The sequence below is a fragment of the Lontra canadensis genome, unplaced genomic scaffold, assembly GCF_010015895.1.
Source record: "Lontra canadensis isolate GAN:19392208 unplaced genomic scaffold, GSC_riverotter_1.0 scaffold94, whole genome shotgun sequence".
Taxonomy (NCBI): Eukaryota; Metazoa; Chordata; class Mammalia; order Carnivora; family Mustelidae; genus Lontra; species Lontra canadensis.
In genome coordinates, this window is record NW_022631088.1 from 5,935,470 (window position 1) to 5,953,358 (window position 17,889).

General features: G+C 49.4%; 1 protein-coding gene across 1 annotated transcript in view; it reads right to left on the bottom strand.

The window, feature by feature from the left end:
- Positions 1-17,889, bottom strand: part of IL16 (interleukin 16) — a 71,375-nt gene that overhangs the window by 33,680 nt on the left and 19,806 nt on the right. The window contains exons 2-3 of the mRNA XM_032836771.1: positions 4,875-4,983; positions 1,636-1,778 (exon numbers count right to left, since the gene is read on the bottom strand). Of these exons, the coding sequence (XP_032692662.1) occupies positions 1,636-1,778; positions 4,875-4,983 (252 nt within the window). The remainder of the gene's footprint in view (positions 1-1,635; positions 1,779-4,874; positions 4,984-17,889) is intronic.

Consider the following 17,889-nt stretch of genomic DNA (forward strand, 5'->3'; position numbering starts at 1 on the left):
TGGGAGTCTGGTGGAAAGGGGCTGTGTTTCATGGTCTACATGGTTTCAGCCTTGCTGAGTAGTCCTGTGTCCCAGCAGACCAGCACCTGGGAGCCCCCCGAGACCTGTACAGTTGGCAGGTGCAAAACAGATCCCAGACCACATGGCCCTGGGGTGATGGGTCCTATGGCCAAAGTCCCAGACAGAGGCAGGGACCCCAGCTGCCCAGAATGCCCTCAGCGGACCCTGTCTGATTCAAGACACACGTGCTGAGAGCCCTTCTTGTGCCGAGTGTGGGTGGTGGGCAAGGCACATGGAGATTTTAAAAAGGCAGAACGTAAATCCCAGGACAGGCCCACAGGTGACTTGCACCCGACAAGCAAAGTGTGCCCGAAAGACAGACCCCCTGTGTGCTGCAGGAAGCCACTCGGGGAGGGGACAGTGGAGCCTGGACTGTCAGTCAGGGCTGAGACTCGAGCCCCCGCTGCCTTGGGCTCTTCTCATGGCTCCGCCCAAATTCAGCCGGTGACCTTGAGGAAGTGACCTCACCATTCTGTGCCCGACTCCTCTTACGTAAAATCATCGGCCACTTGGAAAGTCATCTTTTCCTAACCCTGGGACCCTCGATGCCCCCAGTTGGCAAATGAAAGACATACTAAGTCCACGAAGGGAAGGGAAGAGGAAAGTGAGACTTGCAGGCATCTACCGGGGTCCTGAGTACCGTGCGGAGAGAATCAAGCATCACTTGCCTATGGAGCCTGCCCTCAGAGCACTCATGCTCTGCTGGGGTGAGGGCTATAAGAGGACAGGCGCCTAGGATGGGCACTGGGAGAAGTATAAGGCCCACGCAGCTGGCAGGTCAGGGGTGCTCCCAGCAGAGGTAGTGTTAGGCAGGTGTCTGAAGGATGAGGTAGTCTTTCCAGAGCTGGAGAGGAGACAAAGAGGGACTAGGTGCTACAGACAGGGCTTCTGGGTGGTCGTGGTGGCCTCATTCGGCGTGCACTACCCACAGCTTCGGGCAGGAGCAGGAGGAGGCTGGGGACACCGTGTTTCATGTCTGCTGAGCCCCCGACCTGCCAGCTGACGCCCGCAGTGGGAAGGACGCGTGGTGCGAGCAGTGAGCGGGCTGGGCTCAAAGTCTGCCCGGTCCCTTGGGTTCTAGGACATGTAAACTCAGACAGCTACTGACCTGGCCAAGCTCCTGCTTCTTCACTGTAAAACAGGGCAAATGCTACACATTCATTTCTGAGCTTACGAATTGCAGGCACTGCGTGTAAAGCCCGTTGCCGTAGCACGGGGTAAGAGCCCAAGGTTTCCGAGTCCTGAAGGTCTGACTTCAAGCCCAGGGCCGTCGGCTACCGGCCGCATGCTTGTGTGTGCGTTCCCTCCCCTGTCCCAGCCCAGTTCATCGGCGACCTGCCGAGTCAGGGCGCAGGAGGGCATAGCCGGGCCCCAGGCTCCGCTCACGTTCACTGCCCATCAGCTCCTGACAGCGCAGACGAGGCAGAAGCTGCACGCGGGGAGGCTCAACAGTGACCAGCCCCCCTGGGGTTCTTCCTTTGCCTGGAGCTGCCCACACCCACTAGCCAGCCCCCGCCATCTCAGCCACTGCTGAGTCCGGGCCCCTCCCCGCTCCCTTCCCCCCTCCGTTCTTACCACAGCCCTGCCTGCTGGACAGTCCAGCTGCTGAGACAGAGACTTCCGGCTACTGCAGAGGGAGTAGGGCTGTCTGTCTGCACAAGCCGCGGATTTCTTGATCATCGGGAAATCGATTTCTCCTGTGCAGTAGGGATTCACACCTGAAGCACGAGGGGAGGAAAGGGAGAGGTCATGTGTGCTCTCCGCACGCAGAGGTCCGGGGAGAACACCCTCGGAGCCACCCCAAAGCCACGGGCTAGCATAGGGGCAAGCTCAGGGCTCTGCCCCCAGGCAGCCCGAGGGCAGTTCCCGCTCCCAGTACGGAGCTGGGATCAGCACAGACCCAGGCCCTGGGTCCGGACAGAGCCGGTTCCCGAAGCACCGCGGGTCTGAAAACGGTTCGTGGATGTGCTCCAGCCAGAAGGAGATTGATCAAGGTCACCATCGCAAGTTGTGTGTGGGGGGGGGGGGGGCAAAACCAGTTAAACACACCGCACTGATGGAGTTCATCGAAAACGTGGTCGTGAAAGTGGGTGCAAAGGCCCAAGTAACTTCTGAAAGGGAAACTGTACCGTGAGGCTGGCACAGAAGTAAGGCATGTCTGTACTTTACGGTGAAGCTGAATTATGGGATGGGGACAAAGACGGGAAGACACGAGGGACGCAGGAAGCCATTTTCCGGGGTGGAGGGTGGCACTTGGAAAATCGAGTCTCAGGTATCCCTTAATTAATGAAACCCAACTGATTTGTTAATTAACATCCCATGAAGGAAACCAGACGTGGGGATAAAAATCGGACACAGCTCTGGAATCACTGCAGAAAGGAAGCAAACACACAGAGCAAGAAGCGGGGAATGAGCCACGTGCGACCGGAATCACAGCGAGCGAATGCAGAAAAGTGAAGCGAATATTCACTGTAAAACCAACACCCACGGCCTGAGCGTCTCTCGTTAAAGAGACAGCCCTGTTCGCTTTTGAGATGGAACCGCACATCGTTTGCACGGGATAAAACAGACGCACAAGAAGAGGGCCACGAGAGGCGGGCAGAGACCGGTCGCCGACCAGCCGCGCTGGGCCCGGCTTCAAAACACGTTTAGTCTTGCTTCACACCAAACAGCAAACATTAGTGACGGACAGAACGGGCTTGTTTAAAAAAAAAAAAAGGCAAATTGTTTACAAATTAGAAGGAAGTTTGGCCAAATATTTCATCATTCTCTGGGTGTGGAAGAAACGTTAACATTATTAGGAAGGAAAAAAAAAACTATACATTTGATTATAGAAAGATATTCTCATCTTTCTGTTAAAACAAGACTTAAAGGGAAAATAGTAAACTGTAGAAAGTACGTCCCACAAAAGACAGCCAAATATTAACACAACTGAGAGGCTCTTTATAAATTAACGCTAAAACTGATGACCCGGATAAAAAAATAAGAGGAACTTCTGCCAAAGGGAAAGGAAGAAACGAGGAACATTTAAGCTCAGCTGTGTGGAGAGGCTGGTTTTCGGGGCCAGCGAACCAGGCAGGTGCGAGCCCGCAAGGCCCCTGAGAGGAATGAATGAAGGGCCATGTGCAAAATGTAGACAGGGTTTAGGAAAAGAGCAAAGCCCTCCGGGTACCCAGGAACTGGCAAAAACTGGAAGCTGGTGCCATCTCGGGCCTGAAGGGGCAAGGGGAGAAGACCATCTTCTCAGAGCCCGGTGGGCGCTAGGTCCACGGAAGGTGGGCCACCCTGACCTGGTGTCTGGTCCCAGACAGACAAGGTCTGCCAGGACCACAGCACGGAGGCAAAGGGAACCGGGAAGACACGCTCCAGCAGCTTCTCCTTCACCCTCTAGTCTCCTGCTGGCGCTCCTCTCTCATTGAGCTCCATGAAAAAGCAGAGAGCCAGGGGACCAGGAGGCCGGGGGGGCGGGGGGCCAGGAGGCTAGGGTCTGCTTGGTGCTCAGGGTGCAAGCAGGGCTGGCTGTGTGGACATGTGCCCTGTGAAGTCACAGAGCCCCACACTCAAAGGGGCCTTGACTTGGGTTTAATGCCCCACCAACTCCCATTCTATATTTGAACAAGGTTCCCACACTTTCATTTCACACAGATCCCTACAACTTATGTAGTCGGTCCTGGGTGCGAAGCAGACCAGAAGAAAGCAGAGGTGAGGAAAGAGGGGAGTAGAGAAAAATCTGCAGCAAATAGATATTGTTAAATGCTCATATGGTGGGCTATGAATGAAGAAGCAGGTACACATACACGTTACTGGAGTCTTTGCTTCTTAAACTGGGCAGCACGGATCAACTCTAAGGCATAGTTAACCTTTTGAAACTCCATTTCTAGGAAATTGTTCTAAAGGGGAAAATAAGCAAAAACTTATGATAAAAAAAAAAAAATAACTAGCAGCCCCAAAATAGGAAATGAGTTTGGGAAATCATGGTTTAGAGATGGAATAAAAGGGACTGACCCAAGGTCACATGGACCGTTGGTTCTGGAAACAAGTGTGAACTCCTAACCATGCTTCCATCCACGGCCCCTCATGCATCCCGAAGAAAATCATCACAAACGTAAGCAAAATTTCACGGACGACCTTAACCCTGCTGCTTATCTTCATGAAAAACTGAGAATAACGAGAATAAATTAGCTCTCTGACAGTAGGGAGTTGGTTGACGAGGTTAGGTGTGGTCACACAATGAAATACAAGGGACCCACTGAGCATGGTGCTTGCAGAAGAATTTCCAAGGACACGAAGTCGTGCCATGTGCGCGTGTGTAGACGTGCACTCTGTGGGCATATAGATGCATCGGAGGGGATGAACGGAAAATGTTAACATGGGTTATTTCTAACATCAGCATGTGGTGTGGTTTTAATCTCATCGTGCTTTTCTGCATTCTTCAAATTCCCTGACTTTGGAGTAGAGCTCTTCTCTTTACAGCAACCAAGAGTCCTGACATCCTCTAGCCTCCACTCCCATCTGGTGACAGATGAGGTGACGGGGAAAGCCAGTGGCCTTCCTAAAATCAAGGAGCACATCAGAAGACAGAGCTAGAGCAAAGCCCTTGCCTTTTATCCTCTATGTCGGCTCTTCCCAACATGGCACCTGAGTCCATCTCGAGGTGGAGCTGCCGAGGGAACCCTCCAGCAGACCACAGCCATGTGTAATCCAGCTGGGCTGGCTGAGACCCGCCCTCCCCCAGATCCCCCCACATCCCTGATGTTCCCGGTCCTCAGCAACAGCGAGGCTCCATCCCGGGGACAGGTCCACGAAGCACTTACTGGTTGAATTGCTGCGAGTCCTTTGGTGACAGGCTTTGGGAAGCAGGAAGGTACTACTCTGTGCTTCTACTTTTCCAGACTTTTCTCGGGAAGATGTTGTGGAAGCTTCCTGCAAAACAGTTCCCACCTTTTATTCAGCAAGTCGGATAGAACAGAAAAACATGTGTAGACAGCGGCGGTTTGGGCACTGATGGTGGAAGTACTGGTTGGATTCTCTGTGTCCCCCGGTAAATTATAGGCTCTATACAGGCTGGGGTTTAGAATCACCATCATCGGCTAAGCTATGGGTAGAGTCGCCCATTTAATAAAAATTGAGGAATAGATATATTGGCACAGAAACGGATCTAAGGCAAGAGATGATGTTGAATAACCATGTCAGCCAATACACGTCTGATTCTTTGTCAGGCGCTGGGGAAAGGGGTATGAATGAGCCGGACGGGGCACCGATGGTGGAGCAATGCTGTTCTAGCAGAGGAAGGGCCCCAGCAAGCGAGCAAGCAAAGACGAGGGGTTGGCGATGACAGAGGATGACAAACAGCGGGAAGACCTTCCCTGGACGGGAAGCCAGGGGGACGCGTTAGAGAGAAGAGCTCAGGTCACTTGCTCTGTTCTGTGCATAGGAGGCACTTAGGAACTCTGTCGAATGAACATTACGTGAATAGTTTCTTAATATCGAACCATCCTTGCATTCTTGAGAGTATTATGATTTTATTATCTTGCTGATTTCTGTCTCTGAAGATTTAATTCAAAGCCTTAAAAACCAGCATTCTCAAGTTTTGGTTCTTTTCGTCTTCTTTATCTTGCCATACAGATCACATTCTCCTTGTGCCTTTTTTAGACTAATAGTTTGGAGCGCTCTCCCACGGTGCTGAGTTTATAAGGCAATATGTTGAACAGTTATACTTGGACTCATGAACGATGAAACAGAAAACATACAACTTGGAGATTTTAGGGACAGAAGATAGAAGGATAGAGGGACAGAGGGACAGAGGTCAATAATGAGGATACTGGTATTAATTATTTTATTCCTCTCCCTAGAACTGTTTTTATATAACTTTATTACCCACAATGATTTTGACCTAATTCTTGAATTATGTTGGTTCCACTCATCACTACCATCATCGCTGAGTACGTACGCATGCTTGTGTGTGTGTGTGCATGTTTTTTCTCAAGGAAGTTAAGCAGATGGAAATCTCTGGATATCTGCATGTCTGAGAACGTTATTTTGTGGTTGTCACACTTAAATTATCTGCTGAGTGTAGAATCTTTGGGTATTTGTCATTGGACCTGGAAACCGTTGTTGGCTCGAATGCTACCTGGGACTTAAATGTTCCGGGGAGAGGTCTGTAGGGGTACCTGCTGCCATCTTCTAACTGATACGCCCACCTTGCTTCGAAGCCAGCCTTGTCAGTACCTGGTTAATGTTCTGGCTCCAAGGGGTGTGTGTGTGGGCAGGGGGGGACTTGAGCACCTGGCTGCTTTCCAAGGGTGGAGAGAGGATCTCCCGGGGCCTATCACTTTGCACCCAACAACCTGCCCTCCATCCCAGCCCCTGGCACTGCGAGTGGGTGGGTTCTGCGGGAGCGGGGAGGGGTCTGCTGACATTTGCCCCACTCACTTCCTGTGTGGCCAGCGCAGGTGAGTCAGCCCAGCCCTCAGTCCTGAGTCACCTGCACTGCTCATGCAGGAAGCTCTCAGGGGTCCCAGAATGAGGCTGGTCTCACCCGTGGCTCTTGTCCTGACATGTACTTCTCCCCATGAGTCTATATATTCTTTGAATTTTGGTAGAAATAGACTTTTTTGGTAGAAAGTCTAAGAGGAGCAGGAATGACTAGAAAGTACTCTGGAGTGCATAGCCCACTCCCAGCCCCTTTCTATGCCTATGGTTGTATCTAGTTCTGACCCAAGAGGATCCTGCCAGAAACCGCATCTCACTCTCCTTGTATTTCTTGTACATGTCAGGGTTTAAAACCAGCGCTCATCTCCCTCGTGCTCCTTCTCCTTTTCAGCAGCAGGTGGTGCTCTGTGAACCTGAGCAGAGCCATCTTCTGCCAGACTCCCCTGAGAGACTTCAGGAACTCTCTGGAATGTGACGCAGTTCATTTGAACCTTTGAAACTCTCTATTTCTAGGATTTAGCATCATGACTGGTTCTTTGAATCAGTCGCGTCATGCACTGTAAGAGTCAAAAGATATTTCTTAATTACAAGAGTCCTGAGGCCATATCCTCTGATATGATTCCCACTTCCCCACGCTTTCCAGAGACACCGTGCAAGCAAATGCTGACATGTGAACTCAGTAGCTCTTTTGGGTTCACGGAACATAGAGAAACCTCGTAAAACAGCCAGTACGTCTCCTTGTCTAAAGCCCAGCCTTCCCTGAGAAGTACCTTGGAAATGGGGACCTTCCCCGAATCTCTAATAAGATGAAGATAAATACGGAAGTGAGGCATGGAGCGCCTGGGGGGGCTCAGTGGGTTAAAGCCTCTGCCTTTGGCTCAGGTCATGATCTCAGGGTCCTGGGATCAAGCCCCGCATCGGGCTCTCTGCTCAGCGGGAAGCCTGCTTCCTCCTCTCTCTCTCTGCCTGCCTCTCTGCCTGCTTGTGATCTCTGTCTGTCAAATGAATAAATGAAATCCTTAAAAAAAAAAAAAAGGGAAGGAGCAATATGCAAACACGAATCATCTTTAAAAGTCGTGTTTATAGAGAATTTTTGTAGTATACGTAGGCCTCTACTATCATGGTAGGTAAAAAAAGAAAAAAGATGCTATGAATAGTTTCACAATAATCATGCAACATAGCAGAAGGAAAGGACTGGAAATAAATACACCAAGATAGTAACATTATCCATTCAATGAATGTTCATTAAGCACTTCCTATGCATGAGGCCTTATTCCAAGTAGTGAGATGATGTCCGCAGACAGGGTCCTGCTCTTACCGGCTGGCAGGGCGTGTCTGTGTCACGGGGCTACGGATTCTTACTCTCCTACTTCCCCCTGCCCTGTGTGTTCTGCGTCTCCTACAACAAGCCTGGGTGACTTCTACCATCAGACCAGAAACAAAAATGCCATTTTACATGCATTTCAAGGGTCACGTGAGTAAACTTAAAGACAGTGTGTTGACTCTTCATTATTTTTTTCCCCTTCCCATCCTCTCTCTAAAGCTCCCTGTCCCAAACAAAACGTAGAAATAGCTCAGCAAGCAAAGTCAGTTGATGCCAGGACAATCATAAGAAGCAGAGACTTTTTCTTTTCTTTTCTTTTCTTTTTTTTTTTTTTTGGTCCAGATTACCTGAAAGTCGTTAGTGTCATGTTCAGAAGAGGGAAGCTTTTTTTCAGGGTTTCAGGGTTGGCTGTAAGAGACTTTACCCAGAACGAGCCAGCAGAACCACTGGACCACTCTGCTCTCTGCACGCCGGGGTGCAGCCTCCTCTGGTCAGGACGGTGGGAGCAGCGACCTCCCGGTGTACAGACAGGTCATGCCCCCCCGCCACCGCGGCAAGCACAAGGCAGCACAAGGATCCTTCCCCTCATGGCTCTGCGTCCTCTGACCAAAGACAGTGTGGCCGCCAGCTGGTGCCTTCCCTCTGCCGTGGACCTTGTCCCTGAAGCAGCCGGAGGCTCTGACAGCCTGAGTCAACTCAGGCAAGCACCAAACTCTTGGATACGTGTGTAGACTTTGCTCTGACCTGGCCGAGGCGGGAGCGGGCTCCCTGGACGGCTAGCGCAGGGAAGAACGGAAATGTACTACTCCCCACCGAAGGCGGGACCCAAGAGGCGGTTTTCTATCGGGCATGTGAAAAAAAAAAAAAAAAAAGCCCAACTACATGACCCTGAAAAGTTCCCCAAATAGAGACAATGCACAAGTTTTGTGGGCCTTCGACTTCTGGAGGCCCACGAGGATCCAGCCCTCATCCACACTCTGGGATTATCTCAAGGTGTCGTTCATTCTCTGCAGTCCCTACAGCTCTGAGCACAACAATTCCCTTAGACGAAATGCACCGTGGGACAGAATGGGTAGAGGGTATGAGACCAGCAGCAATAAATCCCGCATTACCCTGGGCTTGTCACCTAATTGTTTGGACTCAGTTTCCCCCTTTGTAAGCCAAGGGGGTCGATTTGACAATCCCGATAAGCGCTTTCTGCTCCACACTTGTGAACGCAACGGATGGTTATGTTTAAAGATCTAAGTGGCTACTGTCCCCTCGGAGATGATCACATGGCGGAAGATGGTTCTCGAGACTGAAACAGCTTTCCTTGGCTGCTGGGGGTCTGGCCGCTCTTGGGCAAGACGTCCTGGGTGGAGTGGTTTCTCCTCAAAGGAGTCTCTGTGGGATCCGCTGAGAGCATCTGTACAGTGCGGCGCCCTTGGCTGCACTCAGAACACAGCTCTTCTGTCCCTGCTCCCAAGGTGGGGCAGCCCTGGAAGGGGGGATGCATCCCTGAGGGCAGGGGCTAACGGACATGTCTCCGGACACATCTCCCCTCGTTACCACGGGAGATGGCAGCCACAGGCAGCAGCTCCAGCGGGAGCGTGCCCATCGCCCTGGGGACGGCAGTGTCCACGGCAGTCGGTCCCACCGCGGCCTGGGTGTGGAATGAGGCAGAACAGCCAGGAAGCTCTTTATGGGGTGTTTCCCGACATAACGATCAGCCATGGGGCTGCGAGGGCTCCACAGCCAGCCCCCACACACGGACGGAGCCCAGGACCGCGGGGGAGCGAACCCAGAATGAAAGTGCAGAGTTCCGGGATGCTGGGTCCTACAGGCACCACCATTCTGGAGTCTGAAGTCCTCCCCGGGGCCTAGAAGGATCCACCCACTGCTTCCCCAGAGACATTCATCTTTATCAATCTCTGATGGCCGGTGGGAGCTTCTGAGTTTTCTGACCGCGCTCCACTCATGTGGGCATCTTCCCATTTTCTCCTGAACTGAGTCACGAGAGCGGTGCCAGCCTAAGGGAACCGCAAGGTGCCATCCAGCTGTCCTCTGGGTCGAGGCTCCCAGTTGGGCCGATGATGGAGCAACAGGGTTTGATCTGTAAGTCACGAGGGTGAGCAGCGGGGCCCACAGATGGTCACGCGGGAAGCCAAGGCCACACACTCCTGACGCGGAGAGGAAGGGAGGGAACGGAAACTAGGAATCCTTCTCAAGCCTTCCTTCCACTGTGCTCCCCGCATGACCCCCGTCACCTTGGATTTCGACCTTTCCAGATGCCTCAACACGTCCGTTCGTGCTGGCTCTGCCTCTGTTCAGAGGACTCCTCCGACACCGGGATATTCCCATGGCTGCAGGTCTGGGAAGGGTCTTTTAAAAGACCTTTTTAAAAGATTCTATCTATTTATTTGAGGGAGTGAGCACAAGGGGGAGAGAGGGGCAGAGGGAGAAGCAGGCTCCCTGCTGAGCCAGGAGTCCTAACGCGGGACTCGACCCCAGGACCCTGGGATCATGACCTGAGCCGAAGGCAGAGGCTTCACCAACGGAGCCACCCAGGCGCCCCTTAAAGATTATTTTGAACAAATGGTTCTGGGATGAGTAGACATCCACATGTCAAAGAATGGACCACTTTCCCACAGCAGACACAAAAATTAACTCAAAATGGATCAGAGGGTACCTGGGTGCCTCAGTGGGTTAAGCCTCTGCCTTCAGCTCAGGTCATGGTCTCAGGGTCCTGGGATTGAGCCCAGCGTTGGGCTCTCTGCTCAGAGGGGAGCCTCCTTCCTCCTTCCCCTCTGCCTGTCACTCTGCCTACTTTGCGATCTCTCTCTCTCTCTCTCTCTGTCTGTCAAATAAATAAATAAAATCTAAAAAAGTAAAAATAAAAATAAAAACCACCAAAATGGATCATAGACCTTGATACTAGCTACAACTGAGAAAATTCTTAGAAGAAAACAGATCCTCATGACCTTGGGTTAGGAAAACACTACCTAGATATGACAGCAAAAGCACGAGGGACCCAAAAAAAAAGTGGAAATGGGCTTCCTCAAAATTACAAAATTTGTGCTTCAAAGGACACCATCAAGGAAGTGAAAAGACAGCCCACAGAATTGCAGAAAATATTTGCAAGTCATGTATCTGATGAAGGATTTGGATCGAGAATATGTAAAGAGCTCTTTCAAGTCAATAATACAAATGATCCAACTGTTCAGATGGACAGAGGATCTGGACAGATATCTTCCTGAAGAAGTTAGGTGAGAAAGCCAGAAGCACGTGAAGACACCCAGTGTCATTAGCCATCAAGGGAACGCGAACCAGAGCCACAGTGACAAGGCTCTGTTCCAGACCGCGACCAGGGGCTCCTGAACTCACCTCCCGCTGCAGACATGAGACATCGACGGCCACGTGTGGACCGGTTTGCTCCAGGAAACAAACAAACAAACTACAAGCTGGGGGAGAGACCCCTTGCCATCAGGCAGATGAGAGAGGGGAGCGGTACGGCAGGAAATTCTGAGACACAGCCTCATAATCCCACCTCTGATGGGGTAGCCCACGATCAGCAGGGACCCTAAAGCTTGGAGCTCCCCCTGCGGAGTGAAGAGTTTGTAGCCCACATCGGACACCCCAACTTTTAGGGCTCCTGAGAACCCTCAAAACACTGGGCTTTGAAGAGTCCTGGGGCTCGTGACCCCCGGAAGCCCAGGGTTGCGGCGAGCTGAGGACGGGCTCCTAGGAGGCTGGTTCACGTGGCCCGTCCCAGGGCCCAGACGGAAGCAGCCCTGTGAAAAGTGCCCATACTTTATGAGAAAGAGACTAATCTGCTCATTTTAAAGCATCGGTCTCTGGGGGCAGGGGCCAGCGGGGGGTCCTCTCAGGGGACAGAACCAGTGGGTGCGCTCTTCCCGCCAGCCCTCTGCCAGAATAAAGCCGGTGGGTTGCATCTTTCCCTCTTCTTTTTCTTTTCCTTTTCCTTTTTTAGTGAGTGCCAGCTTCGTGCCCCCCTCTGCTGGATGCCGGGGCACCAGTATCCCCCAGAGGGAAGCTTTTACCGTCGTCTGATGTGCTGGTTTTTACATCTGGTGCTGGTGGCCCCGTTTCTGCTCCTGCCACCCAGGGGACACTGTTTGGTCCCCTGGGACTCAACGATTGGAGAAACAGCCCTTCGCATGCTACTCCCCCAGGGAAATGCACAACCGCCAGACGGGGGGCCCCCCCGCCCCCACCCCAGCCTTTCTGAGGAGGTTTATTTGCTGGTCCTAGAGCTTCAGGCTGTGGGACGGGCTTCCGTCTGACACAGGTCCAGAGTCTCCGCAGGTGCTGTTGGGGAATGTGGGCCGGGTATGTCACCTCTGCCTCGATACAGAGCACTGGTGTCTCCCGGGAAGGGGCCTATATGCTTGCCTGAGCTACATACAGTGTTTGTGGCAGCTTCCAGAGAACACCTTGACCTCGTCGGGATCTGGTCCCATAGGACTGTGTATACTTGCATTCCTTAAAAGCCGTCGCCTGGGGGTCTGGCTTCCTTTTATGCACCTAACTCTAGGCTCTGGTGGAGATCTTCCCCTTTGGGACGCTGACGGGTTGGCAGAGCCTCACCTACTGGGAGCTACGAGAAACAAGACAGGCTCCTTGGACAATCACAAAGCTTTGAGAGACAGCCAAGAACTGGGACAGGGTAGGGGGACACGTGCTATAAGGTGGATGAGACTTAAGGGCGTGATACTAAGTGGAAAAAGCCAGTCACGAAAGACCACAGATGCTATGATTCCATTTTGTGAAAAGCTCAGAACAGGCCCCTCTCAGAGACAGGAAGTCAATTCGTGGATGGTCAAGGACCGACAGGGGCTGGGGGTGGGGTTGGGTGGAGAGTGGCTGCGGATGGGCGTGAAAACGTTCTAAAATCAGATAGTCACATGGGCCTTGGATGTGTCTCCTTAATTCCTGGGCATTTGGTCTTTTGCTTGTTTGCTTCTCTTGTAAATGTCATCTTTTCTTCCATTATTTTATTTGCAGTTTGTACATAAGGAAAATATTGATTTCTTTATTGTTAATTTTAAAGCCACACACCTTACAGAATTCTTTTATTGTTTCCTCTAGAGTTGTTCTTTTTTTTTTTTTAATGAGTCTTATGGGCTTTCCATAAGTAAAATCCTTTTATCTACAAAAAATAATTAAAATAAAATAAAATAAAATAAAATCTTGTAGTGACGGTTATGTGACTGCAAATTGGCTAAAAACCATTTACTGGTACACTTTAAATGGGCACATTGCATGTTATATCTTAATAAATATATTTATATATATAAAGATAAATATATATTATAAATATATATAATTATATATTTTAAGTATACATTATATGTAAATAGAAATATTACATAAATATAAATAAATATATATATAAATATTGGGGTTATATCTTAATAAAACCATTTTGGAAGGAAAATTCATTTTTTCCTTCAGAATGCCCCTGCCCTCGACCGCTGCTCCTGCTGGTGTGATTTTGTAAAAATGCAAATGCTCCTCAGAGACTGACTGAATCTCTGAGGCATCTGTCGCTGATGGAGTCAAGATCCAATCTGAGCTCCCGGCCTGCGCCTCCTCGGATGTTACTCAGGCGGACCCCATGCCTCCCGCCCCAGGGAGCCAGACCCCTGCCCCGTGCACCTTCGCATCCTGTCCCGTCTTACAGTCGCCCATCCCTGCTCTCCTTCCCTCCTCGAGAACACCTCACCGCACGTATTCTGCGGGAATGGGAATAAACTCGGGGCTGCCCATCTGTAAGACCATCTCTGCGCAGAATAGCCACGGCCTGAGAAACCCAGGGGCTCCCTGTGCTCGTCAGACCCAGGGAAAGCTTCACGGTGGAAGGGCACTGACGCCGGCGGGCGGCTGTCTCAATAACCGGTGCGACCGCCCTTCGCTCGTCTGCTCCCAAACTCGTCTCACCTGCCTGTTTCTCATTATAAAACTAGGTTGTCTGGTCAAGAAGTTTTTCCTCTTCCTAGTTCTGTAAGCGCGCTCCTAAATTTAAGAACAACTCTGGGGAATACCCCTTTTCAAAAAAAAGCTGAATATTTTTCTGCCAAAACACGGTTTATATTTCTACTAATTTAGTAGAAATGACCCCCCCCCCCGTCCAGTTTTTATAGTAGGTCCAGCAGGATTTTCAGAAGATGTACACGGAACCCTCCCGGCGGAGCATCTGCACCCACAGCCAGCGAGAACCCCGGTAATCCCACCGGTCACCGAGTAGCGCCAGTCCAGCTCCCGGAGATGTCCCGATTCTGTCACATCGTTTTCATACTCTAGAAACTGGTTACAGGAAATAATTGGACAAAATACACAAGGACATGTATAGAAATTTGTTCATCCCGTTGTCCGTAATAGAAAACGCCGACAAGGTAGTATCGAGGATGTTAAGACAGGAACTCGTTACTTTGATCCTTCTGCTAAAACCAAGAAAAAGCGTGGGATGGGGCGGGAACCTATCAATGAAATAGCGAAGGAGTAAGGAATTCTCAGAGGCCACAAAGTAAATAAAGGCTGCGCCGCCATATTCCTGACAGGTGAGCAGCTCAGAGCCTGGATGATGCCCCGAGATCATTTTATGAACCGTCTGGACGTGAACTTCACCTTCCAAAGCTTTCTGGGATGTTGGGAGCAGACAGAGAGTCCCGATTTCTTCCCAGGATGCAGGGAAGACTCAAGAGGACACTCCCCTTGCACAGAGGGGGCCCTAATAATTACATCCTCGTTTGAAACGTACGCTGGAAATGAATCCCTCCCACCCTCAGGAACTGCCTGAAAATCATCAGTCTGGAAATGGCCCTAATGGAAGGAGGGGAAGCCTTCCTGATTTGCTGGTGACTAACAGTAACCAGATGGCCCTCACAGGACTTGGCAACCCTAATTCATAGCACATGCATGTCTTGAAAAACCTCTAGACGAGAATGTAGTTCAAAACGCTCCTAGGCTGATGGTGCCCCGGCCACCTGGCAGAAACCAACTCGAAACTTCTCTGGAGAAACAAGCTTTAACTTGGGTCACAAAGATTCCCGCCGAGAAACTAACAAGACTTACACGCTCTCAGAGAAAAAAAGTTAAATAATAATAATAATAATAATAATAATAAAGAACAAAACGCATATTGGAACAAGGTACCATGAGAGAGAACCAGAAGGAATGATACACACCAAAATCAGGCCTGTGAAGGCTTCGAGTGCTGGGAAAACAGACACAGAAGGCAAAATAAATATATTTAAATTTCTCAAGAACTGGAAGAGACGACTGAGCAGTTTGAGGAGAGAGGAACCATGAAAGCTTCTTAGCAGACTTGGGGAAAGTACCAAGAAATTTTAAAAATCATAAAATTATTTATACCTCAAAGGAAATATGTGGGTTGAACCGTGGGTAAGGGAGCACTGGGGAGGGGACAAGAGGACTGATGGGAAAAAGACACCCAGACGGCAAGGAAAGGGGATGGAGAGGGTTAAGGAGGGTTCAGAAGCGTTAAGCTGGGGCGGGAATGCCTAGATCTAACCAGCCTTCCAGAAAGAGACTCACTGCACATGCGTGTGAATACGGTTCTTCCGATCCTGATGAAATCATCCATCCACAGCGTCATGAAACCCAACAAATCCCAAATAAGGTGAATAAAGAGAAAAGTATGCTTAGCTCCTGGTTGAACTATGGAACATCAAAACATGTAGAAGATCTGTAAAGCAGCCAGAGAGAAGATAGACCGTCTTTTAGGGAGCAAGGATTTAACCCAAAGCTCCTGTCTCAGTGGCAATTGTGAATAATGAATCCATTGTGGCAAGAGAGAGCAACCATCAGTGTAAACGTGGAGGCCTAAGAGTGAGTGGAATGAAGTCCTTTCAGATGGAAAACCTGAGAGAGTTCACCGCCATTATATCCTCCCCAGGACATTCCAAAGAAGAGGGAGGGGGAGGGACAGCGATAGAAGGGAGCAGGAGGGGGAAGGGAGGAACTGGAGATATATAGAGAGAGAAAGCTAAAAATAGAGCTAAATTACCTGAAAGTAATAGGATATAAGAAGCCAAAAACACTACCTTAATGAAAATATTCAATGGTTTTTGTACCATTCAGAAAGAGGGTACAAGTAAAAAATGATAAGTTTAACACTGAAAACCTAGATGTGCATGCCAGATTTTCTGGGGTAATCATAAAATGACAGACACAGAGTTATAAACAGAACCAATAAAGGAGAAAAGAATGAAAAAATATAACCATCAAAAAGACAAAAAAAAAAGGCAGAGAAAAAAAGAAAAGTAGAAAAAATATTTAAAATGAAATAATTTTACATGCAAGTGGGTGTGCATAATTTAAGAGGCTCTATGAACCAGCTAAAAGACAAGGACTGTCAGGATAAATTTACCTAAAAATATTTTTTTAGACATGTCACTTGACTTTTAAAGAGGCGAGGGAGCCTCAGAAATTTCCCACATACCCTCTGCCCCCACGTAGGGCACATCCCTTACCAAGGTTAAACCTACACAGACACATCATCATCAGGCAGAGTCCACAGCTTGCCTGAGGTCCCCTCCCCGTTGTGTGCAGCCTGTGGGTCTAGACGAATGTGTAACAGCAGGTACCCACCCCTGTAATCTCATACCGAGTATAGACTTCACCGCCTCTGTGATCTGCCTATTTACCTCTCCACCAGGCCACCCTGGGCAACCACCCATCTTCTCATTGTCCCCATAGACTTGCCTTTTCCAGAATGCCATGTAGATGGAATCCCACATTGCTAGGCTTTTCAGACTGGCTTCTTTCTCTTAGGAATATGCATGCAAAATTCCCGCATGTCCGTTCAGGGCCTGGCAGCTCACTTGTTTTCAGGGCTGAACAGTATCCGATTGTGGGGTTGCATCGCAGTGTATGAATGCATTCCCCTGTTGGGGGCCGTCTTGGTTTCTTCCAGATTTGGGCAATTATGAACAAAGGTGCTGTACACACCCACGTGCAGGATTTTGTGTGGACACAAGTTTGCAGCTCCTTTGCCTAAATGCCAAGGAGCCCAAGTGCTGGGTCATATGCGAGACTCTATTTAGTTTTCTAAGAAACCAGCAAACTGTCTTTCCAAGTGGTTGCACCATATTGCCCTCCCGCCCAGGGATAGTGAGAGTTTCTGTTGTTCCACATCCTCACCAGCAGGTGTCCTCAATGCTCCCTATTGCTGCCAGTCTACTGTGTATGTAGTAGTGGCTCATTGTTTTCTTCTGCATTTCCTGATGCCCTCTGATGTGGGGCATCCTTCCAGGTGCTTACTTGCCATCTGTAGATCTTCTCTGGTGGGGTATTTACACTTTGGCCCACTTTTTAATTAGGTTGTTGGTGAATTTTGGATAATAATCCTTCATAGATTTGTGTGTGTGTGTGTACAACAATGTATATGTTGTATATTTTGGATAACAGTTGTGCTTTTGGCAATGATTTTATCCTACTCTGTGGCTTGTCTTCTAATTCCCTTGATAACTGTCTTTCACAGAGCAGTCTTTTTAAAAAAATTTTAAAGATTTTATTTACATATTTGAGAGACAGAGAGAGAGAGCCGGGGAGGAGCAAAGGGAGAAGGACAAGCAGGCTCCATGCTGAGCATAGATCCTGATGTGGAACTAGATCTCGGGACACTGACGTCATGACCTGAGCTGAAATCAAGAGTCAGATGCTTAACCAACCAAGTCAACCAGGTACCCCAGCAATCTTCTTAATTTTAAAGAAGTCCAAGCCAGTCAATTATTCCTTTTATAGCTAAATCAGACAAATGCTGATCAAAATAATTCTGGTATCATTTTATAGAAAAAGGAGATTTAAACAAAAAAATTAATACAGGTAAAGTCACCATGTAATACCTGCTTTAGATCATGAAGATACAATTCTAAGCTTGTTTGCATCTTCTATAGCACCCCCACGTGGACATAACAAGATTTTGTCAGAAAGCGTAGATTTTTAACCTGCTCCCTAGATCCTCCTAGATCAAGCAGATACACATCAGAAAGTGTGTAGACTATTTAAACAATTCAATTAACCAAAGCAGATTACAATTTCTCCTCAAA